The sequence below is a fragment of the Cucumis melo genome, chromosome 4 (genome assembly GCF_025177605.1).
Source record: "Cucumis melo cultivar AY chromosome 4, USDA_Cmelo_AY_1.0, whole genome shotgun sequence".
Classification (NCBI taxonomy): Eukaryota; Viridiplantae; Streptophyta; class Magnoliopsida; order Cucurbitales; family Cucurbitaceae; genus Cucumis; species Cucumis melo.
In genome coordinates, this window is record NC_066860.1 from 33,562,454 (window position 1) to 33,587,288 (window position 24,835).

At 32.4% G+C, this 24,835-nt stretch overlaps 4 protein-coding genes across 19 annotated transcripts; 3 read left to right on the top strand and 1 right to left on the bottom strand.

Moving 5' to 3' along the window:
* Positions 1 to 529: 529 nt before the first annotated feature.
* On the bottom strand, positions 530 to 5,293 carry LOC103486443 (protein REVEILLE 8-like). 13 transcript variants are annotated; one of them, XR_007820448.1, is made up of 10 exons: positions 4,927 to 5,266; positions 4,301 to 4,358; positions 4,089 to 4,224; positions 3,838 to 3,996; positions 3,640 to 3,744; positions 2,929 to 3,038; positions 2,501 to 2,560; positions 1,648 to 1,940; positions 1,460 to 1,571; positions 530 to 547 (listed from the first exon to the last, which is right to left on the bottom strand). XR_007820448.1 is itself a non-coding variant. In XM_008444406.3 (8 exons), the coding sequence occupies exons 1-8, from the start codon at positions 5,079 to 5,081 to the stop codon at positions 1,845 to 1,847; spliced, it is 867 nt and encodes a 288-aa protein (XP_008442628.1). In that variant the 5' UTR covers positions 5,082 to 5,293; the 3' UTR covers positions 1,344 to 1,844. The 13 variants fall into 13 exon arrangements, 9 of the variants coding, with proteins under 9 accessions (XP_008442628.1, XP_008442629.1, XP_050940149.1 ...); XR_007820449.1 differs by lacking the exon at positions 530 to 547 and adding an exon at positions 955 to 979; XR_007820447.1 differs by lacking the exon at positions 530 to 547 and having other exon boundaries at positions 1,344 to 1,571.
* Positions 5,294 to 11,050: 5,757 nt separating this feature from the next.
* Positions 11,051 to 13,504, top strand: LOC103486442 (uncharacterized). The gene is made up of 2 exons (XM_008444404.3): positions 11,051 to 11,313; positions 13,085 to 13,504. Exons 1-2 carry the CDS (start codon positions 11,148 to 11,150, stop codon positions 13,354 to 13,356), a joined length of 438 nt encoding a protein of 145 aa, XP_008442626.1. The 5' UTR covers positions 11,051 to 11,147; the 3' UTR covers positions 13,357 to 13,504.
* A 1,538-nt stretch (positions 13,505 to 15,042) lies between these two features.
* LOC103486441 (WRKY transcription factor 44) lies at positions 15,043 to 19,256 on the top strand. Of its 4 annotated transcripts, XM_051084191.1 has the most exons (7): positions 15,043 to 15,465; positions 16,516 to 16,915; positions 17,004 to 17,147; positions 17,338 to 17,382; positions 17,512 to 18,119; positions 18,245 to 18,403; positions 18,759 to 19,256. In XM_051084191.1, the coding sequence occupies exons 2-7, from the start codon at positions 16,709 to 16,711 to the stop codon at positions 18,913 to 18,915; spliced, it is 1,320 nt and encodes a 439-aa protein (XP_050940148.1). In that variant the 5' UTR covers positions 15,043 to 15,465; positions 16,516 to 16,708; the 3' UTR covers positions 18,916 to 19,256. The 4 variants fall into 4 exon arrangements, with proteins under 4 accessions (XP_050940148.1, XP_008442623.2, XP_008442625.2 ...); XM_008444401.3 differs by having other exon boundaries at positions 17,338 to 18,119; XM_008444403.3 differs by having other exon boundaries at positions 17,338 to 18,119; positions 18,245 to 18,387.
* Positions 19,257 to 21,132: 1,876 nt separating this feature from the next.
* LOC103486440 (probable serine/threonine-protein kinase PBL7) lies at positions 21,133 to 24,566 on the top strand. Its single transcript, XM_008444400.3, has 5 exons — positions 21,133 to 21,540; positions 22,198 to 22,382; positions 22,537 to 22,726; positions 22,810 to 23,201; positions 23,787 to 24,566. The coding sequence occupies exons 1-5, from the start codon at positions 21,441 to 21,443 to the stop codon at positions 24,105 to 24,107; spliced, it is 1,188 nt and encodes a 395-aa protein (XP_008442622.2). The 5' UTR covers positions 21,133 to 21,440; the 3' UTR covers positions 24,108 to 24,566.
* Positions 24,567 to 24,835: the final 269 nt, after the last annotated feature.

Consider the following 24,835-nt stretch of genomic DNA (forward strand, 5'->3'; position numbering starts at 1 on the left):
AATCAAAATAGTTAGTAAACTAACAGAATAAACTTAATTTTAGAACCAAATAGTTATCAAACAAAATAATATATTTTTTATTCTAAGTGTTTATTCAAGAGGTACGAAAATCAAAATAGAAAAATGAAGAGAAAACATGTATAACTCTAAAAAAAATAGAAATAAAAAAATAAATCATAGTAAAAGGACATATACAAATTAGTTTTTATAAAATTGTCTGGAATTTGGATAGATAAATTGTGTCAAAACTAACACAATTAAAGAGAGATATTAGCCAACTATTTTTGTTTCTTATTTTTAATTCATAATATTGTTTTGAGTACAAAAATTACAAGGATAAGTATTAAATTTCAATCTTTAAAGAGATAGATCATATCAATTACCCTTAAGTTAAAACTACTTGCACCCTATAAGCATTTTGGAAAATTGTGACTTCAATGTAAAAAACTTTTTTGGCTTGATGTTGTAATACTCTCACGCGAAATAATTCATGTAATAAACCAAAACTATGGCCTTCTAACTGAGTCTTCAGAAATCCGTCCACCACCTGAAACAATGCCAGTAACCCTTCTCCTAATTTTATGCTAACCATCTTATTAACAAAATATATATTAAAATGTCCATATGAACTCGAAAATATTCTACCATAGTTGGGGCAATTTGATCAATTTTCATACAAGCGAGCTCTCATTCATCGTTTAACCATAGATTAGAACCACTTTTAATCCTACAATATTTGGATTTTTTTAGAACAGAAAAGGGACAACAAAATAATTTGAAACCAACAAATAATTAAGCATGGCATAATCCGTACAGTGAGGAAGAACTTCGAGCCAAATCACTGGAAAACAAAAAAGGAAAATCTTCAAGTGTATAATCACCTACTCCTCCGAATACGAATACACCTCCATAAAGTTCAGCTTTGGCAATGTTGTTGATCAATTCAATAGTCCAACCCCTCTAAATAGTCTTAATTTTCCTATAAGTCAATGACAGGTTTAAAGATTTCCTACTTTTAATTTCTATTTCAAAAACCAACAATTTTGTATCTAATCTAACTATATAAAAGTGGGAGCAAATCTATGAACAAGAGGAGATGTTGTAAACGTCTACGGGACCCAATAAACAATCGGCTCTCTTTAGGCTCTTAAAACACGTTGAAAATTGAGCCAAAAATATTTGAACTAAAAAAAAGAACTAAGTTGACAAAAGATATTCTAACTATATTTCTTCCATCGTGATAATGATCTAACTTAAACTCTATTTTGGTCTTATGTATCTCATCAAGTAATGAAAACCAGAACATAATTGAAGAAAATTAGTCTCTGAAAGGGAAGAAAGACTACCTAGAAACACGTTTCTTTTATATATACTAACCAATTTCATTCTTTCTGGAAAAAGAAAAAACCACTTACAAAAGAGGTGACGAACTTAAATAACAACAGCAATTTACACTCACTTTGAGCGATACAAGCACGAGAAGATCGCCTATCTGACCAATGCCACTCTGAGATCGAGCCACATTTTGGTTCGACAGCTCGATCAAGCACCCTCGCAAACAGTTAACATGGCTGTATTTTTATTAGTAAATGACAAAATTCATCAAACAGATCTTACAAAAATATACATTTTGGTTATAGGCCAAACCCGTGAAATATGAGCCTTGGTAAGGTGCCAAAGAGGAGGATCCAAAGAGCCTCAAAAGAATCAGCGGAGACCAATTTTAGATACAATCTTCTCTAACAGCCTTGGCTGGCAGCTGGCGTTAATCGGGCGTTCCAATGCTCTGACTTTGACGAGTAATAGTCAGAGTAGATAAGAGCTAATTTTAGGTAGTAAGTAATTCAACATGATATATCATCAGCATGCTTCTTTGTAGGCATTCCTGCAGTGACTGCTACTGTTTTTGTATTGACATCATAGGTTGACAACACAGTTCTCTGAAACAAATCAGTTAAGACGACATAGAAACCGTTTAGAACGTTTTCAAATGCTTAACCATGTGAGGGAGAACAAGATACTATTCAATTCCAAAACTGAGTATCAACCAGAGCCTTCAGAATGATTTCCTTCAATGTGGGAATTACACAACGTCAGTTTCTTAGAAATTTCTTTTCCATTAAATATGTTACGCACAAGAACTTGTGCACATTCCAAAAAAAGGCACAATAATGTTTATTAATTATTACTCGAGAGTAGCTAATAAAAAGCATATGAAATTTTCTGTAAGACTTGGATAAATACCCTCAAGAAAATAGATTTTGTTTGATCCCTATGTTAACTGGTAGCAGCTGGCACTCTAGTTTCACAGTCCACTTTATCAATAAAATGAAAATTTATAATTGATTTTCAAGTCATAGAGGTTCACCATACAACAACATCAACCATGAGACGTCGGGGGCAAGAAATAAGTATGGCAGCTGAGACTGAAAAGTAAATGGTAGAAACAGAAAAATGCAGACATATATGTACTTGGAGAATTGGAGTAAGTCAGACTTACGAGTGGTTCAAAGTCAGGACTGGACAAGTTAAAACTGAGGTTTCTCATCAACAACAAAACCTGCAACGCACCATTCGTAGTTATGAACAAATGCTTGCGGTTATTTCCAACAGGGTGTTTAGCATGCATTAGTCTTGAGTCTGGGTGCATGTTTGAGAGTGATTTGAAGTGTTTATTTCACTTTTGTCATATACAAAATCACTCTAAAACATGTGTTTAATTCCTCAAAATTAATTTAATATTTAATTTCACACCTTTTACGTGTAATTTTTATATCATCAAAATTGATTTTAAATGATTAAAAGTATGTTTAAAAATGGTTTTACATTTTAAAATCACTCCGAAGTATGCACTAGTGACCAACATGGTTACTAAGAATCAATCAATATAAACAAGTCAAAGGCAGAACCACAGATTCTCAAACTCACTGTTTCGAAGTTGATAGGATCCATCTCCTTGAGTTTATTCACATGTTCTTTACTGTCTGGGTCAAAAATACTACCAATGAAACCATAGACTTCAGCAAAGTCTGGTATACCTGCAGGATAACCAATAAATAAAATGTCAGATCACCATTTCACTTCCAAACACCCAACCTGCACGCCTGGTTTTTTACTGACTTGACTCTATGTTACATTCTTTTATATTTAATAATGTCTTTTAAATTAGAGTTTATTTTAAGTTGAAAAGGGAATTCTATTATGTGACAACGTACTTGAAATTTTGTTAAAGTAACTGTTAATTATTACAATTTAATATTCTGAATCTAAAATTTTACTACAAATAGATTTTCTCAATCTCTCAAAACACAACACCAACAAATACTGGAAAACATCTCTCTTATTTTCTCACATGAGATCTTTTAAGAGCATTTAAACCAAAAGGAGGGTGTTCTAAGTTGTGGAACTTTGAGCGGGGTTGTTGAACAGACTAGAGAATATATGTTGCATTGATGGTTGGATATATAAGGAGATACAATACATGTCCCTGAGAGGGCTTGAATATACTTAAAAAGAGTGAGATATCAGCACCTTGACCTAACTGTTCACGTATTTGTTTCGAAATATTTGCACCATTTTTCTTTATATTTGTAACTCCCCCACCCTAAATTATAACTTATAACCAATCTAGATTGTTACCGTGAAGCATAGGAGCTTGTTTCCCCTGCTTTCCCATATCAGGGCTTCCAATACCATTGAGGCTGCTACTACTGATCATTGGTGTCCCTTCTGATGCAATATCATCTGAATTGTAACACCATGTGATGAGGTAAGGGCTTAAGAGTCCAATTTACAGTGCCAACGAATTTTAGGTTTCAGGAGATTTAAAGAACGTACTTTCAGATCTGTGAAGATTTGTAAATTCGTCTTGTGGTTGCATGATTTTGCTCAAAGAAGGGTTAATCATTATCGATGCGTCATCCCAAGGAGAATATCCAGGTGCTAGGGTATTAACTGAAGAAGGATAACCCATTGATGCTTGCAACGGTAACAAAACTGTTGAATGTGAGTTAATTATATCATTAATTAAGACTCTTAATTTAAGAGCTTTGAAGTATTTCTGTTGCTTATGAATTAGATTTCCGTACCATTTTTTGATGCCTTTTGTGGATAAGGATGTGAAGCCTTGCGTTTGGGGCGAGGTGGAGGTACATGTGCTATCGTTCCATTTTTTTGGACTTTCAAAAAGTACTTTTGGGCGTGACTCCTAATCTGCAGCATCGACTGTAGAGTAAAGAACATGTTGTGGGAAGAAATCAAAGAGCAAAAGCTCCAACAAACCAAATCGACCGTCTTTCACCTGAATAACTGTCTTTGAACCTACAAAATCTTCAATTTTCTTCCAGTCACGATCAAACCTGAAAATTTGACATACGTCTAAATTTGCAGAAATCGTAAATTTCCCCTCCAATTTTCTTCAGTTACTAGACTAGTGAATTTTTACACATCAACCTCTTAAAATTGACTCTAACACTTCAATTCTAGGATAGGAAAACCACAACTAACAGAGCTTTCAACACTATGATATCACGTCCATGAATTTCTAACCTACACCAAACACCGGTAACAGATCAATATCACAACTCCATGATTATGATACGAAAAGCTCCAAATGATACAAAATTAAACAACGTGGAATGACGAAGAACGGGAAACCAGAACTTCAACCATCACAGTTAGGATAACTCGAAGTTTAAATCCTCGAACCACACAGCCTCAACACCAGAGCCAGAAAACAAGAAACAAAAACACGAAAACTACAATCCATAAGGAAGATGAAACTTCCTCCGGACGTTATAAAGCAATTCAGATTACAAAAAACCATAAATCGGACTTGGACGTTGGTTTCGGAAGGTAGAGTCAGACAACAACGTCAGTAAACGAAATTTCTTGGAAAATTGCAAGTAAGAAACGTGATAAACTCACAGCTGAAGAGCTTCGAGGAATTTATCGTGTTCTTCTTCAGTCCAGCTCTCTCTGGACTTGGTAATGGTGTAGGGCTTGCGAACCTTCTTACCGGAGGAATCAGCAGCAGTGGAGGACGTCATGGAAGGATTTGGATTCGAAGCGTTGGAGTTCATGAGGTTAATCAGAGCATGATAAGGCTGAATCGGAGCAGAGACGGAGGAAGGTAGCAATGGCGGGCAAGGTGTGAAATGAGAACTTGTGGAGCGAAATTTGACGCCTTTCGTTTGGTTGGCCACTAGGGAGCGTTCGATTCAAACGATTTAATCGCCTGCCGTACATTCCCTTCCTCGTCGTAGACTCCATTTTAAATCTGTTTTCTTTTTTTCATTCTTTTTATTAAGTCTTCAGTTTAGTTGTCCCAATTTCTTTAAAAGAATATTTTGGATTATGGATTTAAATTTTGATTTCTATTATTATTTTATTGCTTTTAATACTATTTTCGCCCTAAACTAAGCTTTTATTTATCAATTGTCCTTTCTTAATTTTAATATTACTATTTGGATTTCTTTTAAAAAATTAGAATAAATTAATAAATTATTTACCCTCCATGTTCAAATATTCAATTTTTTATAAATGGTAAATATTTTGTCGAATATTCTATTTTTTATAATTTTTCATTTTAATCTTTTTTTAAAGATTTTTAATTACAATTTGGGTGAGAGATTTGAACCTCATATTTCTTGTCCTCTCTAATATATAAATATCAGTTAGTTAAAGTTTAGGTTGGCTTTATTTTTTAAAATTGACCACTTTTATTTCTTTTAAAATACCACTTTCACTTTTAAAAACATGTGGATCAACATGAATCAAAGTTGTAAAAATATATAAATCAACACGAACATTTTAAAAATACATATATGAAAATAAACCAAAACAAAAATAAAAAAGGATTAAAGTAGTGTTTTCTTGTTTTATTTTACTAGTTATAGAAGACGTGTGGTGCATGTGAAGTGTGTAGTTATTATTTTTTACATAATTCAGTAATTTATATTCTAATGTTATTATATGTCTATGGCGAAGTTACATATAAAGTTTTATTGTTTCACACTATTTAATTACTACTTCCATTCAATTAAATATCTTCTTATTTTTTATTTTTCTAAGCTTTGTATTGTGTGCAATTATTTTTTTTAAGTAGGTCAATGCAAGTATTTATTTTATTTTATTTTTACCTGTGAGATAACGTATATATCGAAAAAATCAATGCATCTCAAGTAGCTAATTCAATATTGTGTCCTCCACCTCGATCAGGTGATCCAAATGACGTGTATTTCATTCTATTTCTTAACTGTACTAGAGATGTCATAATTGATGCCTACACTCAAAAAGTCACAACTATTTAAATAAAGACAATATGAGAATACATAAAAATGTAAAGATAAAAGAGAGAATACGATAAAGATATAAATTATAACAAGTAGTATAGCATTTATGGTTGATTATTTGACCTATTGAAAAACAATATTAAGTCCTTAGTCAATCAGAGCAACAATGGAAGTAGACTCCAATAATCTTTTTGGCAAGTTTATTGTACATTTGACATTGAAGGATCACCATTAAATCCTTTGACATTTTAATTTCCCATGTGATGATCTTTAATAAATTTAGTAGTTTGAGTTATTTTGTCTGTTATGTAATTAAATTTTTTTTATTAAGGTTATTACATATAATTATAAATATGTCAAAATGTATAAATTTACTAATTCATTACGTATAAAACATATACTATCGAGCAATAAGTAACACATTCAAACGTAATCTCAACTTTTCATCAAACGCAACAAAAAAAACCACTTAAAAAAAATAAAAAAATAGATATAGTTGACAATTTCAAATAACCATTCGTATTAAAAAAAGATTAATTATAAATCTAATAATTAAAGTCAAAATATTGATAAATATATACAACATAATGAAAAAAATCTAAATACAATACAATTTATTCTTGCTCTCGAAGTTTTAAAAGTGGTATGTACAATAAAGTTTGTTATTAATATATTTTGCTAGATTTAATTATTAGTTTTGTAGATGCTAATAGCTTTGTTTACCTCAAATCTCCAATGATTCAACAATTAAAAGGGGAAAAAAAATCAACTATTAAGCCATTTATAACACCCACACAAATAATTAAATATGTCAATAATCAATTATAGATTATTGCATCCTATCAAACCGACCTTTTGTGTGCACTATGCCTACGTTTGTTTCAACTTAAGAAAATCTTAGCTCCATCAATACATTAAATCAAATGTTACGGCAAAATATATGCAATGAATATTTCATTACGTCTCTAATTTGTTTCTTTTCTTTTCTGCATTTTTATTCCACAATATATATCAAAATACAAAGAAAAAATGTTTACATTATTCTTATTATTGCTGAAATGGAAAAGAAGTATTAAGTTTATTAAAATATTATTTTTATTTCCGAGACCATTCGTGGGTCCTACGAAGGTCATTCATGAGCCCTTGAAGCTTTTTCATAAGTCCTCGAAGCTGTCATCACTGAATTTTCTTGGGAGTCCTCTAAGTTGTTCAACCTCTCCATGGGACCTCCATGATATTTTGAATGGGTCATTTGAGCTACCTTTAAGTATTTTTTGGGCCATTTGAGTTATTTCTAAGCTCTTTGAGAAGTATTATAAGTTGACCTCCATATTTTCTATAGAATACGTGAGCTATTTTTAGGTTTTCTTATGAGTCCTTTAAGCTATATCTAAGTTTCTCATGAGTCCTCTAAGCTCTTATAAAGTTATTTGAACAATTATTACGTTCTTTCATGTTTCCTTTAAGCTATCACTAAAAATCTTACTAGTGTCATTTGAGCTACTTTTCTACGCTCTCCCATGATTCCTAATGATCACTCAAATTGATCTTCCAAAGATAAATGTGGTTATTGGTTGGATGCATGTTTCATTGGCTTTGGTCTATAATCTTGGACCTTTATCTTCTTCACTCACAAACTTCTTGTCTCTGTGTAGGTTTTCATTCTCAACTCGTCTCTATAGATCTATTTATCACAGTAGTATATACATTTATATACGATAAAGATAGTTGTAGTAAAGAAATGTGTGCATGTTTTTCTAATTTCACTATGTTAACTATTCTATTAATTTTTTTCCTGCTTTTAACTCTTGTATATTTTGCAAGGCTATATAATTTATAATGTATGATGTTAGAGAAATGTTAATTTTAACTAAAAGGTGAATAAATTTAAAACATGAAACCCTACATTTTTACTTTTGTAGTGCAATTATACATCTTAAGAATGCGAAATTAAATTTTGGACATACTCTTAAAGTGGATTCATTGTTTCGGTTGACATATATACGCACACATATCTAATTTGCAACCAGAATTCTAATTTAACTTAAAAAACCAAATTATCTATTTTTTTTTTTTGGTTTAAATCTCTCTACATAACTTATTAAATATATATTATTGTAAAACAAGGCACAAACCAACCTACAAGAATAAAAATAATATAATCTATAAATAAATCAATTAATTAATTAAAAAATAAAAATCTCGCAAATCTTCACTTACTCCAGTGTAAGAGTTTTTCCAAATCCACCAAATACAGCTATTTTTAAACAATTTGATTCATAGAATGTAACATTAATTGGCTGGTATATTGTTATTTAACACGTGAATAAACGAGTTAATTTTACTTGAAAACGATACTCCCAACAAATCCTATATTTTGCCTTTATTATGAAAATAAATGGAAGTTATAATAAGTAAAGAAAATAAATTTTGTTTTATATCACCGTTGAAAATTGAGAAGGTAGACGAGGAAGGAGGGGGAACGGAGGTAGCCGATGTTTTGGCGATGTTGGAGCTTTAGGTGGCCTAATAAATCGGGAATCGGGACACCAAGTGGGGCCCCCACAGATTTGGGATAGCAACTAGCGACTCATTCTGGACCACGAGTCCCCGATGACTCTCCACCTCCTCGTCCCTGTCCTTCTCCTTCTCGTACTTCTGTCGTTATGGGAAAACAGAAATTCTAATCTTATTTTAACTTAAAACTGTTATATATATATATATATATATATATATATATATGCGCTAGAAAACATGTTTTCCAAATGGTTTTCAAACATTTTAGTTTTTTTTTTAAATAACTTATTTTTTAGATTACATTTTAATTAAAGTAATTGAATTTTTTAATTTTATAGAAATATAGATTTAGGGTATACTTTCTATATAGCACATAATGCATAAGCTAAACATTTGACTCTAATTCTTATGTTTAATTTTCTTTTTTTGTCTCTGAATTTCAAAATATATATAGTTGGCAAATTTTAGTTTTTATTTCAATCATTGTATTACAATCTTTTATATTTGTATTCCTAAATTTTCAACGGTGTTTTGTTTGATGTTTAGATATTTTAATTTACTAACTAAAATAATTAAGAAATGTAATTTTAAAATTAATTTTAGTAGTCATGAAAAGTTGCTAATGACCGATCAATAAATTAAGTAATATACGTTAAGAATAATAACTACAGATGAATATTAATTATCTGTCAAGATTTAAAGTGGCATTGAAACTTATAAATCAAGTGAAAATAAAATTAAGAACTCGAAGGTAAAAATACAACAATTTAAATTTTATGAACTAAATGAAAATTAAGAGGACAAAAGTACAACATCTTAAAACGTAGATATAAAATAAAAATAATATCTAAACTCAACAAAAATATTAATTTTTCTTCCTTTGATGTTGTAAATAACACATGTATGTGACAAAATTTAAAAGGCTTGTATAATACAGTTTACACTAAAAGACAATTTAAAATATTAAAAATTTATTAGATACGAAATACTCTGTAGGTGCATTTGAATTTTACTGATCTACAAAAATATAAAATGTACCAGTGATAGATCACTACAAATCTATATAATCCTCTATTAATATTTCCGTAAAAAACTAAACAACAAATTCCTCTTTTGCATATATAATAACAAGCAAAAGGATTTTTTTGTGTTAGAGAGTTTTTAAAAACGAGGGAGCAAAAAACAACAAGGATGGATTTACACGCTGGACATTATGGTGACCACGAGATCCAACGGCTGAGATTGATGTACTTACCAACTTGATTTTTCGTGGTGCACATTTGATTTGGGGGTGGGGGGCCCAACGGCCAACTTTTTTTTTCTCACGCCCCTGCATTGGAAGACACGTGGCGGAAGAACTCCCACATGTGAATAATTTTATTTTATTTTTCTATTGAAACGACAATTTACGTGCGGGACGCGGCACCGGTGATCGGCAGCAGCGGATAGCTAACAAACAAGGGCCAAAACGAACGGAGACGTGAGAGTGAAACGCGAGTGGCTCGTGTTTTGCCAAACAAGGCAATGGGGTAGAGTGAGTGGGTCACGATTGTTTTATTTCTTTGTTTATTTTATTTCTTTGTTCTTTTTAAATAAAATGTGCCCTTAGTTTTCTGTTGATTGATTTCTCTCTTTTTTTCCTTTCAGTTCAGTCAAATTTAAAAAAGGATTTTTTTAATAAACGGAAAGAAAACATTATATAGAATAATTTCGAAAATAGAAAAAACTCATAAATTCATTGTATAAAATACAAAAAATGTCCCATCAATAACACGCGTCTAATATATTTGGTACAACAACGCTTATGTACGATTGTTTATATTTGACTATTGTTTGGTATGCAATTGGTTAAATTTAGTAATTATTTTTTAATTCTATTGTTTAATTCGGTTAGTTTAATTTAATTTTTTTTACCTAATTTGTTTACTTTTTTTTTACACGATCATTTGGATTTATCACAAACGTAGTAAATAGTTTGGTATTTTATTAACTTTACGAAAATTTCACATTATAATCGCTATATTTGACATTGTTTCAATATATATATTTTGGTACACATCCGGTTTATAACCAGCTGGGCCGGAAACTAAAGATGCTGGACGGCTCGGTCCAATTCACGATGACACTAAATAAAAAGCCCAAACTAGTCGACGTGGGATATAAGGGGCCCACAAAAGACGATGATTCGGATGACGTGGCAGATTTTGAGGCCTGTAAAGTTCGCCAGATTCGAATATCTGAAGGTACGAACTGAGGGGTGGCCAGTGAAGTGAATCAGTGGATGCAGACTAGGGAACGAATTCTTGGTTTCAATCTGGAGTTGGAATCTTTGCCGCGATGCTAGTCGGAACCATAATCGCACCTCGTAGCTTTTTCTCAGGAAACAAACGGAAATCATCTTCGTCCTCATCGTCATTGTCTTCTTCTTCGCCGGTGATTCCTCTGTGTTCGGGGAGAAGGCCTAAAGATCCTCGAAAAGATGACGATAATGACGATCAGACACGTATGGCATCGGTATCCTTTTCTCTCTTTTGCGGATTTTAAGTTCTGCTTCGTTGATGACCTCTCTAGCTTCTTTGGATTTTAGTTTGAGCTGTGAGGGAGAAAAGCAAGAATCAAATAGAACTTTGTTCTAAGTAACTACTCGAAAGGGCTTAGAGGCTCAAAGTAGCTTAGTATTGAAAAATGTTTTTCGTTCTTTTCCCGCCTTTTTGAGTCTGATCGGATGTATTTAGAACGGAGTTACATTTTGGTGCTGAGATCTAGATTTATGTATTGTCTAAAATTAGATTTAGGACTTCATTTCATCTGTTTTTGAGTACTAGTTAGTTGCCGATGAAGGTCTTTAACTTGATCTCTTGTTGACAAAAGCATAATGCGTCCAAATTACAGGGAAAATTCATTTGGCGTATAAAAAATTGACGAACAATTTTCTTCTTAATGTCTTGACTACGGGCATCGAAAAATCAATAGGTTTCCATCTCTAGAACGAACAAAAATATGATAATGCTTTTGATCAAATTGCTTTTCAATGGGTTAAATATGTTTTAGCTTTATAATGCTCTTAATCGCTCAGATAAAGGCATGTTACTTTCAATTTGCACTTTAGAGAAGCTGCTGATTCTTCTTAATATAACTTGGCACGCTGCACAACAGCATTTCTTCTGTACCCTTCATTTTGGATAGTTGCTTACTCAAGATTAAGGAGGCATTTGGGGCATTGAGTTGATTAATATAGTGAGTGGTTTTTATAGCTTGTGGGTTATAATAATGTCTGTCTAAGGTGCAAACTATTTAGTACGAGTTGTAATAGTCCAATAAGAAATAGTAAATAGGGTAACGAGAGAGATTTTAAATAGTATGATTATAGTTAATTATGAGTTATAATAGTTGAAAACACAAACTATTATAATTGGAGGTTCAAGCACGGAATGAGCTATAATAGTCCGCTCTGTCCAATTGAAGTTGGGGGGCAAACGGTCCCTAAGAGTTACATGTCCCAGTCCTAGCATCTCAAGCAAGATCATTTGGTTCCTAAAGAAGAGATAAAATCAGGTATTATTTTTAGTATGACCAGCTCGCTTTTGAAGCACTAGATTCTCAAGAGAAGTCTAGGATTCATCTACCAATTGTTAGTATTAACTATAACCTGTGTTATAGATCAGTTAGTCTTTTATCAGTCTGTTAGCTATTTACCTAAATAGGTAACTTGTTGTTTATAGTAGTGTGTAATCATATGTACTAATTGGAGTTTTAACTCCTGAAATATAATAAGAATACTTTCCCCTTGGTGTTGGTTAGTAGTGCGGATAAAATCCCTTGTTGATTTTAGGCTAGAAAAAAAATGAAATTCATGGAAAATGCATGAGTTCTATTATCCAAAGTGGACAATATCATACCACTGTGAATATATGTAGAGGTTTGATTGCCCTTAGTATAAGTTGGTTTATATCTAGTTTGTAACTTTGAGTTTTTTTCTTAAAAAAAGTGTAAAAGAGTTTTTGGATTCTTTGTTCTCTCCGAGTTTAATTTGAAGAAAGCATGAACTTTAAATTATGTTAAGTTATAAACTTAGAAAATTGAATTCAAGACTTGAAGGGTATGTTCGAACATCCCAAGCCCTTGAATTAGGACACCATTGAGAGTAACTAACTCAAGTGCTTCTATTTTGTAAGCTGATTATTTGAAAATTTTCAATATCAAATGTAGGATCAAGTTTATATTTAGCATTAAGGCTAACAATTATTGTTTGAATTACCAATAATGTGAATCAGGTGATAAGCTCTCAACAGACTGGGACAAGGCATGGTCCAAGTTCAAAAAGCGAGGAAAAAAGACGATATTCTCTGATTTCTCTCCCGACAAATATGTAAGCTGGAATCCGCGAAGGTCAGAATATCCATTATCTGAAGAAGTAGATCCCATTAAAAGAACAGAGAGATCAAACCTGATGCTGTGGACTAGTCCAAGATTTACTCTAGCAGGTGCAATTGTAATTATCATATTCTTGTTGGTCTACACCATTCTTGCACCAATTAATAAGTGATTTTTGTTGCTGTGTTGAACTTTCTTCTTATATTCTTCTTCTTCTTCTTCTTCTTCTTCTTCTTTTAATGATGTTTATGATTGTAGAAAGGTTTGTAAATTTGTATGGAAATTCAATGGAATGTGTGCTTTGTGTTTTGCTTGCTTTCTATGGGAAGATGCCATACCTTGCACTAGCTAATGCATGTTATGATTTGCTTTCTAGTCTTCATAAATTAAAATTTATAACACTTCAATCCTTCTTGTGAAACATTCTATCAAATACAAGTGCCAGTGTTTATTTTCATTCAAGTCTAGAGATGAAGAGTATTATTTTTAAGATTTAAATTATAAACTATATAATATTCCTGAATTCAAGTTTATTACTTAGAAAAAAGCTTCAAGTTTATTCTATTTTTTCTTATTAATTTTAAAAGGTTAATTTTAGTCTCTAAACTTTAAAATTTGCTTTGGTTTGATTATAAATTTTTAAAAGATTTGTTTTAGTTTTAAAATATATTTTTTTATAATTTAAAACCAGTTAATTTGGTTCTTATCTGTATTTAAATTCTAACACAACAGTCACATAATTTTGGAGTATGTATACCAAAACATTAAACAAAGTGGATGATTTTTGTTAGTATCATCTATAATCATAATAATAGATGAGTCAAAAACTTTCAATTGAATATATTTTTTCAATTAGTATTTTTACTTATCCATCGGCGTATCTTTCAAAAATAGAAACTTAGGGAAGTGCTTTATAAACATATGGATAAAAATAACGTATTTCATTTAGCCTCGTCATTCCTACTATCACTAGTTATTTCGGTTTTCTACTAGCAGTTTTAACTATAACCTCAGCTCTATTTATCGGTCTGAACAAGATACGACTTATTTGATTAAAATTTATTGAATGCACAATTCAAAAAAAAAAAGAAAGATTTCGGTGTTATTCAATATATTCTATATATTGTAGGATTTTCTTATGTAAGTGATTGACAAATTATCATTTTGTAAGATTAAAACACCCAAAAAAGTTCAACTATATATAAAAAAGAAATATATATATATATGTTTAAGTTTAGAGAATAGAACAAAACATAACATTTTAGGTCATATAATTTTCCTTTTAATTAAGGATTTTCAAGAATAGTAAGAAAAATAAACTATTTACACCCAAAAAGATTTCAAATGTTCAATTTTTCATTATTTTCAATAATATTTAAATTCAGTAATGTACTTTCATAAATATCAACTAATCATAAAATCTAATTTTTCGAAACATATTCAAATAATGTGTTTTTAATGAAATTATAATCATTCTTATTTAATTAATTTAAATAAATATTAACTAATTTTAACAAAAATTAATTAAAAGTGACTGAATTTAAAATGGATTGAAAACACCATTATTTTAAACTTAAACAAATTGACCAAAATGATATCTTATTTATTAAACTTAGATTTTTTTGAAAGAATTTTATTTTCTTTCAAAAGAGAAAAAAAAAAAACCAGAGGTAGAATTTAACATGTGAAAGTATAAAAAGTAAATTTGAAGCAATTCAAAGGTGGGAAAAAAATTCAAAATGAGATTTAACCCAATTTAACCACAACTTTATTACTGAAAAGTACTTTTCTCCCATCTGGGTATTATTGAAATAAATAATGTGCAGATTCTTACACAAACCATGCTGTAAACCTGGAAGTTCCACTTAACCAAAAATTTCATCATTCATTTCCAGACTCCCTTTCCCTTCCGCTACAGCACGTGCATCTCACAATTCAACTACCATTCTTCTCTGTAGAATTTCAGTTGGCGGGATTGGCGAGACGCTTCTCTTCATCTTCGTCCCCACCTCCAACTAACTAAAACCCCCCAATAATCTCCCATACATTCAACCTCTTCTTCACTAATGGTGAAAATGGCCACCATCCTTTTGTCCTTCACTCGTCTCGGTTTTCTGTTCTTCGTCTTTTTGATCTTCGCTTACACTTGAGTGATCCTTTGAGCAAATGGGGTTTCTTCTCATGTTCTGTTTTTGATTCATCTGTTAGTGAAAACGCAGTTTGAAATAATCACATTGGAAGTGAAGAATCGAGAATCAATGCATGGGATTGAAGCAATTTGGTTTGTCTTTCCCCTGTTTTTCTTCTTTCTGAAGTTTGAATGTTTTGATTATTTTAATTGGTTGGAGTTGGAGTTTTGGATTTTTATGACTTCATTTTGAAGTGGGGTTTGATGCATTTCTTTTAGTATGATTATAGAGGTTTATGTTTTCGGTGTCTGGATTTTTCTGTTGTTTAGTGGTTATTGATTGTGTATTTCAGATAATGTAATTCATTATAGTGTTTAAGGGACAGCTGTTACTGTGGTCTTCGTCATATTGAAATATTTGGCAAATTGTTTCGAGTGTTGAGATATCCTTTGTTGGGAGCTTTGAACTATTCTTTCGGGCCAGGAAGCTTTCAGCAAGTGTTTATTATTTGACTGGTGGGCTGTGATCTTCTCCAATGAAAAGAATCCAATCTGAAGCAATTATCAAACTCTCTGCATTTCTTTTAGTTGGATGAGGATGATAAGCATCATAAGCTTTCTTGATTGAAATCGATTAGCTGCTTTAATGAATCATTTTGCGTCACAAGCAACATGTTTGCTAGGAGTGTCACAATAATCCTACATTGGGTAGAGATGGAAAATTTGAAGTTATGAGACTATTTGGATATAAATTAATTATAAATGTACATGGACTTGGACTAGAAATGATCAACATCATAATGTGGATTTTCCTATTGGTGTTTGTGCTCTAGTTTCAATAGATGATGCAGCGATAGATGTTTGGAAGATTATAATTGGATACTTCTTGTGTGGTGATCTATTTCACTGGGATAATAACTTTACATATCTTCTTCAATTATTTGTCATCTTATACAAAAATTCATATTTTTTAGGCTTTGTTATGCTTATAATCCAAAGCGCTGGAATGTTTTGCTTGACGAACTTCACAAATAGCGCAGACCTGCTTTCATTTGTTTTTAACCGATCAACCCTTTTTCACGCTACAGCGTGGTAGTTAAATCATTAAATACTTTGTCTTGTCTAGAGCCGAAAAACTAATATGTCATCACTTTCAATATTGAAATTAAGGACAATAAAATTACATTTCTCTGTGTATTATAGGTATGCAGTCTCTTTTAACGACAAACAATGTAGAAAAGCCATTGCTTAAGCATCCAGCCATGATTCTTTGCCGGGACCTTTCAAGCTCGTAACTCCGAATGCTTTTGGATACAACATTCTGGGAAACAATCATTTGGTCATCAAAGGTTTCTTGAATATTTATAGGCGTACCATTTCTGAGTTCTTGTACATAATGGACAATAAAGCGGCAGAGAGAGTTGTTATTGCCAGACCAGTAGCTTCAAGGCCAACATGTTCCAGTTTCAAGTCGTTCTCTGATATTCTTACGTGTGCGTTCGATACTTCTCCACCAAATACGTCATCCGAAACCAAGATTGCTGCCATTAGACCAAAGACAGTGAGGTTTAAGGTGAAGGATAATCCTGGTCCATCATCCGGGGTGATTTGTTACTCTGATATTTTACTTCGACAGTTCTCATTCTTGTTTAAAAATTTTCACTTCATGATGTGACATTCAACATTTTCAGGGAAAAATATCAGAAACGGTCCCCAGAACGAACTCTCATGGTTCATCTGATACTCTCGCTGTATCAGACAGCAAAACCACTGTTATATTCAAACCTTTGGCGAAGCATGTATCGAAAAGGACCGTCTCTCAGCTGTCACTCATGGCAAGTGGCTTCATAATTAGAACTGTTTATACATGTACTTTTATTCCGTTGTACGTACTCTGTCAAAGATGCTAGGACATCGAGTTTGGTTCAGATTATCTGTTTGATGTTCTCTAATGGTATTTAATGAAAGAAGAGAAGGTTTGAGCACTTGAAGGTCTACTGACTTTGCTGGATTATCTTTTACCAGGGGAACACCAATTTGCAAAACTGTTTACCACTTCCACCAGTTGAGGTCTGTATTCAATGTCCGAATCAAGATGATGTCAATTTCCAATCTGCACTGACGTCAAATCTCTGTATTCAATGTCCAAATCAAGATAATGACAACTTCCAATCTGCGTTGACCTCAAATCTTCCTCAGGACATCACATCCACTGTTGAAAACAGTCAATCTATTAGAAGCTCAAGGGTTACTTTAAGTTATAGCAAAAAAGATCCAACATCATCGCTTCGTCCTCAAATTAGTGGTGCTCAGCCTTCTTATGACGGATATAATTGGCGGAAGTATGGGCAAAAGCAAGTAAAAGGAAGCGAGTATCCACGGAGTTATTACAAGTGCACACATCCAAGCTGTCCTGTCAAAAAAAAGGTTGAGAGATCATTGGATGGGAAGGTTGCTGAAATTGTTTACAAAGGTGAGCACAGCCACCCAAAGCCTCAGCCTCTAAAGCAAAACTCATCTGGGACACAAAGGGAAGGGTCAATATCAAATGGAACTACACGAGATACGAATCCGGAGTTATGGCTCAATTACCTCAATGGGCGGATAGAAGGTTGTGAAAGTAGGACTGAGAATCACATCGAAAAAGCTTGTCAAGGTAGAGGGGTAATACCCTTCGATCCGTTTTCAAATCGAGAAGTCAATGCTGGATGTGGAATCTCCGATAATTCATGCGGTCTAAGTGTAGAATGTGAAGAAGGAAGAAAAGGACTTGAGTCCATGGATGATAAATTGCGAAATAAAAAAAGGTAAGAAAAAGCTATTTCAACTATGGTCATTTTATACTAAATTTGACTCTGACTTTCTGCACCTGTAGTTGTAAGAAGAGCTTTGCATCTTAAATAAACAAATCTTTTATATGCTCAATTTCCAGGGGTGGAAAAAATCCAACAAATGAAGGTGAGACATCAATTGAAGGTGTTAATGAGCACCATGCAATGAATCGAGGTTCCACTGGCATCGAGATTTCTGGCAAAGGCATTCGCTGGAGAAAATATGGGCAGAAAGTTGTGAAGGGTAATCTATACCCTCGGTACGAAGTTAAAAATCTGCATTGATTTGTTCTAACTCGATTTCATTTTGGTTTTTTTTTCCATCACCCTTACCAAGTTGCCTGATATTATTGTATGCATCATTTAATTCTAGTTGCAAAAGAGATTCTTCTGATCTTTGCTTTCTTGTCTCTATAAATTCTAGATTTTAAGAACTCCCCATTGAAAGTTGTCAGTCAAAAGAACTAACCCCATTCAATTTAATAACAGAATGAGCATCTCACCAACCTTGTGGCTTGTATTATTGTATATCACCCACAAGTTCTGCAGTTGAATTTTTTTTGGTTGCTTATATATTTTTTCCGGGTTGATCTCACTTAAGCTTTCACCTTGCAGAAGTTACTATAGATGTACTGGCCTCAAATGCAAAGCACGCAAGTATGTCGAACGAGCATCTGAGGATCCAGATTCTTTCATCACAACTTATGAAGGAAAACACAATCATGGTATTTCACTTGAAACTTCAATTTCTGTAGCTCCTGAAATGGAATAAGCCAAAAAAATAGAAGCAAATGAATGGAGAGCAGCACCCTTGTGGAGAGCAGGCCAAAGCCAGCATTTGGAATGGAGACATTCAAGAGCTTTGGCTCAACGATGCATCAGCATGTCATTTCGTCTTCAATAGGCAGTTCCTTTGGACTGCTCTTCATTGTGCTGCTTTTAGTTTTTATGTCCAACCAAGTCTTTCAACTTCCACTTTTTCATATTTTGTTCCTAATTAATACCTTCTGTCCATTTTGATACTCATACAAAAGTTTTGAGTAAATTTTCAAGCGCTTTCATTGAGTTTGTTACATTTTATAGACATTAATCCAACATTAATAGCTTTACTTTTTTCCTTCTCTCCTTTTAATTATAGAACTCACTGTACTTTTCTGAAGCAAAGAAGTTTCTGTTTGAGCTTTTTATACCTATACTTGTATGCTACATATGTTCTTTCTTTCTCATAATTTTTTTTTATAAAAAAAGTCAACTAAATTATTGCTGACATCAAGCTTGTCTTGGCCAGCTTTTGGAATTTTGAATATTTATCATCTCATAGGTCCATTAAAATCAAACAAAATAATACAAGTTCTTCATGTTTTGCTCTCTCCTATGGTCGAATAATTCAATAAAGATAGAAAGAAAAAAACAAAAATTCCTTTCTGGGGAATCTTGATTTGAAGGAAGAACTGATCTTCCTTTGAATCATGTCAAAATTCATTTTTTAACAAGAAAATCTCTAATCTCCACGCGTATTCTTGAATAATAAAATTAAAAATATAATAAATATTGAATACTTCAAATGTTGTCACTAACGAAAATTGAAAACAAATTTCATTTTACAAATTTATACTTTAATATTCCCATCCACATATTTTTCCCCAACTTTCTTTCGTTCTTCAATAAGATATTTTTGACATCACCTCACATTGAAGTACGTGTCACCTTTGTTTTAAAATGAACAAACTTATTAAAATGTAGTTATAAATGTCTAATTTTAGTATTTATACTCCTGATAAATCTTAAGTATAGTTTAATATTATTAGTTTGTTTTTAATTTTTTTCATTATTAATCATCATTTGTCAAGATTTATTAATCATCATTTGTATTTTAATATTAATTTTGAAGTGTCAAATTACAATATATATTTTTCAAATAAAATATGTAGTGTGATGAATGTACCTCACTCTTACAACCAATAGATTGTGAGTTCAAATCCTATATTTATTTGAGATCCTACGTGGTAAAATTTGTTTTATATAATTATTTAACCAATTTGAATAACAATAAAAATTTAAGAATTCTTTTTGGGAGTGTATGAACAAAAATTGGACTTTGCGTAGTACAAAAGACCAATTGTGGGAAGTATGATATTTTAAACAAATAAATAAATAGATGCCACGTAGGTTATCAAAGGGGAAGGTTCTAAACAATATTTTAATCCAACGTGATCTCAACTACTCCAACAAAAATGGAAATGACCCGTACGACACGTCGGTTGATGCAGTTCGGCCCAACAAAGTGCAAAACGGACCCAGGCCCAATTGAGAACGAGCCTATCACTAAATTTACTTTTGATGTCCGAATTTCAGTCTATAACTAAATTTCTTACGTGGGAAAATGAGTAGAAAAAGAAAGAAAAGAAGAGAATTGGGAAATTACATATTATTCATCGTTTGTTCAAGTTTTCCATATATAACTATGAGATTAAATTTAAATTAGAAGAAAAATATATTCATGCGCTTTTAAAATCCATTTTAAAAATTCAAAGACTAAAATATATATTTATAATACTCGAGAGTGTTTGAGATTCAAATCATGGATATGCAAACACGATAACTTAGATGGTGTTTGATATTACCAAAATACAATATTGATAAAATTCTTTGGCCAAACATGGACACTAAAAAAATATTAATTATAATTAATTGCAGATTTAAGAATAAAAGTTTCACGGTGATATATCCTATTTTAATAAACTCTTACGGTCTATTATTGATATATCACTATTTACGATATATAAACTTCTTACTAAAAAAACTTAAAAAATCAATTTATTTATTTCTAGCAAAATGTGTCTGAAAATTCATTCACAGTAAAAGACAAAAGTATATTTATTACTAAAGCTTAGATGACTAAAAAAAATATATATATAAAAATGGGGAGAAAAACCAAACATTTTTAATTTTTAATTTTCGAGGGAAAATGGAGAAGTAATTTTTGGAAGAAATATATTGACGGGAGAGAGAGAGAGAGAGAGAGAGAGAGAGAGAGAGAGAGAGAGAGAGAGAGAGAAAGTAAACGGGAAAAGACAAAGCAAACATTTCAAGGAGACAGCTGAAGGCCATTTCTGATTTTCAAGTTCTGCGGAGCTTTCTAAAGAAACTGCTGCCTTTTAAATTCGTTTTCGATTTCCACAATTTATCTTTTAAAAAAATTCATATATTTTTCCAATCTGTTCAACTTCCCTTTTTTGATTTGATGCTGCTGTTGAAGTTCATCAAACACTGCGAGAAAAGGAGATTGTATTCAGCATGATTTGGATTCCTTGTTCTGGAAATTCAAACAGGAAACTCAAGTCCAAGAAATTGAAGAAGTTGGAATCTCAGAACACTCGAGTTGATCCGACCAACGGTAACGCCTATCACTTCCTCTATTTTTTTCTTTCATTCAATCTCTTTCTTCACTGCTTGTTTTTTTAATTCACTTCGTTCCGATGGATTCGGTTGAGTTTTCGATTTCTTTCTTTGACTTTAGTTTCCGTAGAATTTTTTGTTTATCGATGTAGGTAGTTCGTTCTTTGATTTCAAACGAACTGCGTTTCTCTAGGATATAAAACTAAACCAGGTTCATGTTTAGTGCGAATCGTTGGACGTCTGATTTGCATTGAGCGATTTTTGGTTGATAAACGTCCTTTTATTAATCGTATCAACGATCCAGTTAGGCTGTACTTCAATCAGCCATCTGGTTTTCGAAATCTACTTTGAATTTTGCTCTGCATTGAAGCTGTACGATAAACTTCTTCAGTACAATGGCGATTTCAAGACTGACGGTTTGAATATAGCTAAAAAAAACTATATCGGATTGATCCAGAATACACAATCGGATCCTGACATACTTACTAATTGAGTCAGGTAGCGAGATGTTTATCTATTTGTTAATCTGGAGTTCATCATGTCCTCGAGTTTCCTTGATTCTGTTCTTCGCTATCAACTGATTCTCATTTGACTTTTGGGTTACTGTTTCAAAGTTTTTGGAGTTTTATTGTGTGATCTGTTTTTCATTTTGTAGGGAAACTAAAGACAAGTTCCTCCTTCAGTGAAACCTCCAAAGGTGGAGGATCTGAACCTATCAAGGCACAGATATTTTCCTTCCGGGAGTTGGCAGCTGCTACCAGGAATTTTAGGGCAGACTGTCTTTTAGGAGAAGGAGGTTTTGGTAGAGTTTACAAAGGAAAGTTGGAAAGCATTAATCAGGTTGGTCTTGTTTTAAGGGAGAAAAAGAAGATTTCTATAACTATCAAGCATACATACAAATTTTGGTTACCTAAATATTGAATCCTTTTAGTTTGTGGTACTTCGAACTGAAGTTGGATGTACGGCTTAAAATCACTCTTTTCATTCATTGTAGGTCGTGGCAATCAAACAACTCGATCGCAATGGGTTGCAAGGGAACAGAGAATTTCTTGTTGAAGTGTTGATGTTAAGCCTACTTCATCACCCAAATCTAGTTAATCTGATTGGTTATTGTGCTGATGGAGATCAAAGGCTTCTGATATATGAATATATGCCTCTAGGATCTTTAGATGACCATTTACATGGTATAGAAATTTCTAAAAACTCTCTATACTTTAACTGCATAGAAAAATTCCTTAGCTTACCATTTGTTATTCTTTTTCTGCAGACATTTCACCTGGTACAAAAGTTCTAGATTGGAATACAAGAATGAAAATAGCGGCTGGGGCAGCTCGAGGATTGGAATACTTGCACGACAAAGCTAGCCCACCAGTTATTTATCGAGATTTAAAAAGTTCCAACATTCTGCTTGACAAAGGTTATCATCCCAAGCTGTCTGATTTTGGATTAGCTAAACTTGGGCCTGTTGGGGATAATACGCATGTATCTACCAGAGTTATGGGTACTTACGGATATTGTGCTCCCGAATATGCAATGACTGGTCAATTAACTCTCAAGTCAGATGTTTATAGCTTTGGTGTTGTTCTTTTAGAAATCATAACAGGCAGGAAAGCAATTGATGATTCGAAAGCTGCAGGGGAGCAAAATCTGGTTTCATGGGTAAGAGATCTCATGTTTACGCATCTCCACATCTGATAATTGTAGGACTCACCGTTTTTCGTTTTTATATAACTTCATAGGTAGAAACAATTTTTCATCTTTCATATATCTGGAAAAGTTGTCCTAGAAAGTAAAAGGTATAAATAGGTTGTGTTTGATAATCTTTTAATACTTTTATTATTTTCATCCTTGTACTTCTATGTTTTGTTCAAGTCACGTACTTCTATGAAGATGGCAGTATTACAAGAAAATTAATGACATGTCAGTTTTTATGGTACATAATATTAGTTTTTCCTTATAATTTAACTATAAGATCAGGAACATTAGCAAAAGTACAAGAACCAAAATATAATGAAGTATAATAAAACAAATTACATAAACTACATCATTAAGAATTATATCTATACGTTTATGACATATCATTCATACTGATTAGGACCGTAATCTTATAGCACCATTACAAGTGTTTCTCAGTATGCAGTAAATATTAGTTTGTTGTCGAAGCTTATCTTCTAATAGATTAGTACCGCAAACCGTAAACTGAAAAGATACTTTATATTTATTATACAAATTCTTTTATTGCAGGCAAGACCATTGTTTAAAGACCGTCTGAGATTTGCGCAAATGGCCGATCCAATGCTTAGAGGCCAATACCCTTCAAGGAGTTTATATCAGGCTCTTGCAATTGCAGCAATGTGTGTTCAAGAGCAGCCAAATATGCGACCTGTGATCGCCGATGTCGTCACAGCTTTATCTTATCTTGCTTCTCAAAGATACGATCCTGGTATTATTTTACCCAACGACTCCCCTGGATCTGCCTATACTCCTCCAAGAACCAACAGAGATTCTGATAGGAAACTTAATGGAGGTAGAAGATACGACAGAAATCCAACTAAACGACTATAATGATGCTTGTCTTCACTCCATCACACGTTTTTCCAGCCACACCGTTGGATATACTACGAGGAGTACCAAAGGTGATTCAAAAGCTTGATTGAATGCACTAGATGGTGCCTGCTCGAATATTTACAAGAACATCATCAAATCAGGTGCATTTCTATGCTCCATTTTGCATTTGTTTATAGAATATAGAGATAGGGTATATATATATTTACACACTTGGTTTTTGTATGATGATTGTTATTCCCTTTGATATTAGTTAGGTATAATTACTTGAAAAGTGGACTGAGATTTTCTAAGTTATAGGAATTGCGACGGTTACTTCTGCTTTCTTTTTTTTCCCTCTTTAATTGAAGAGTTCTTTTGTGTATTCAGGTATGAGAGATCTGTAAAAGTGAAGTGTGAAACTAAAACAAAATTTTACGTATTGGGTTGGTTTCAATGATTTGTTATTTTACTTTGAAATGTTGTATATGCTCTTCCTATCTCCATGTTTTTTTTTAGTGCAATAAGGTCCAGAAGAAAATCAATTAACAGACTGAGGTATGTTCCCTCTCTTCTCTTAATTGCAAAAGAGTTTATTTAACAAAGTCAATTATTCATTAAATTGAAGGTTTAAATAAGTCATATTTCATAGACCTAAAATATTCAAATTGTAGTCATAGCTAATTATTTCCGGCAAGGCCTTTCTTTCGACGAATACTTTGGAATTATTATTAAAAGAAAAAAGAGCT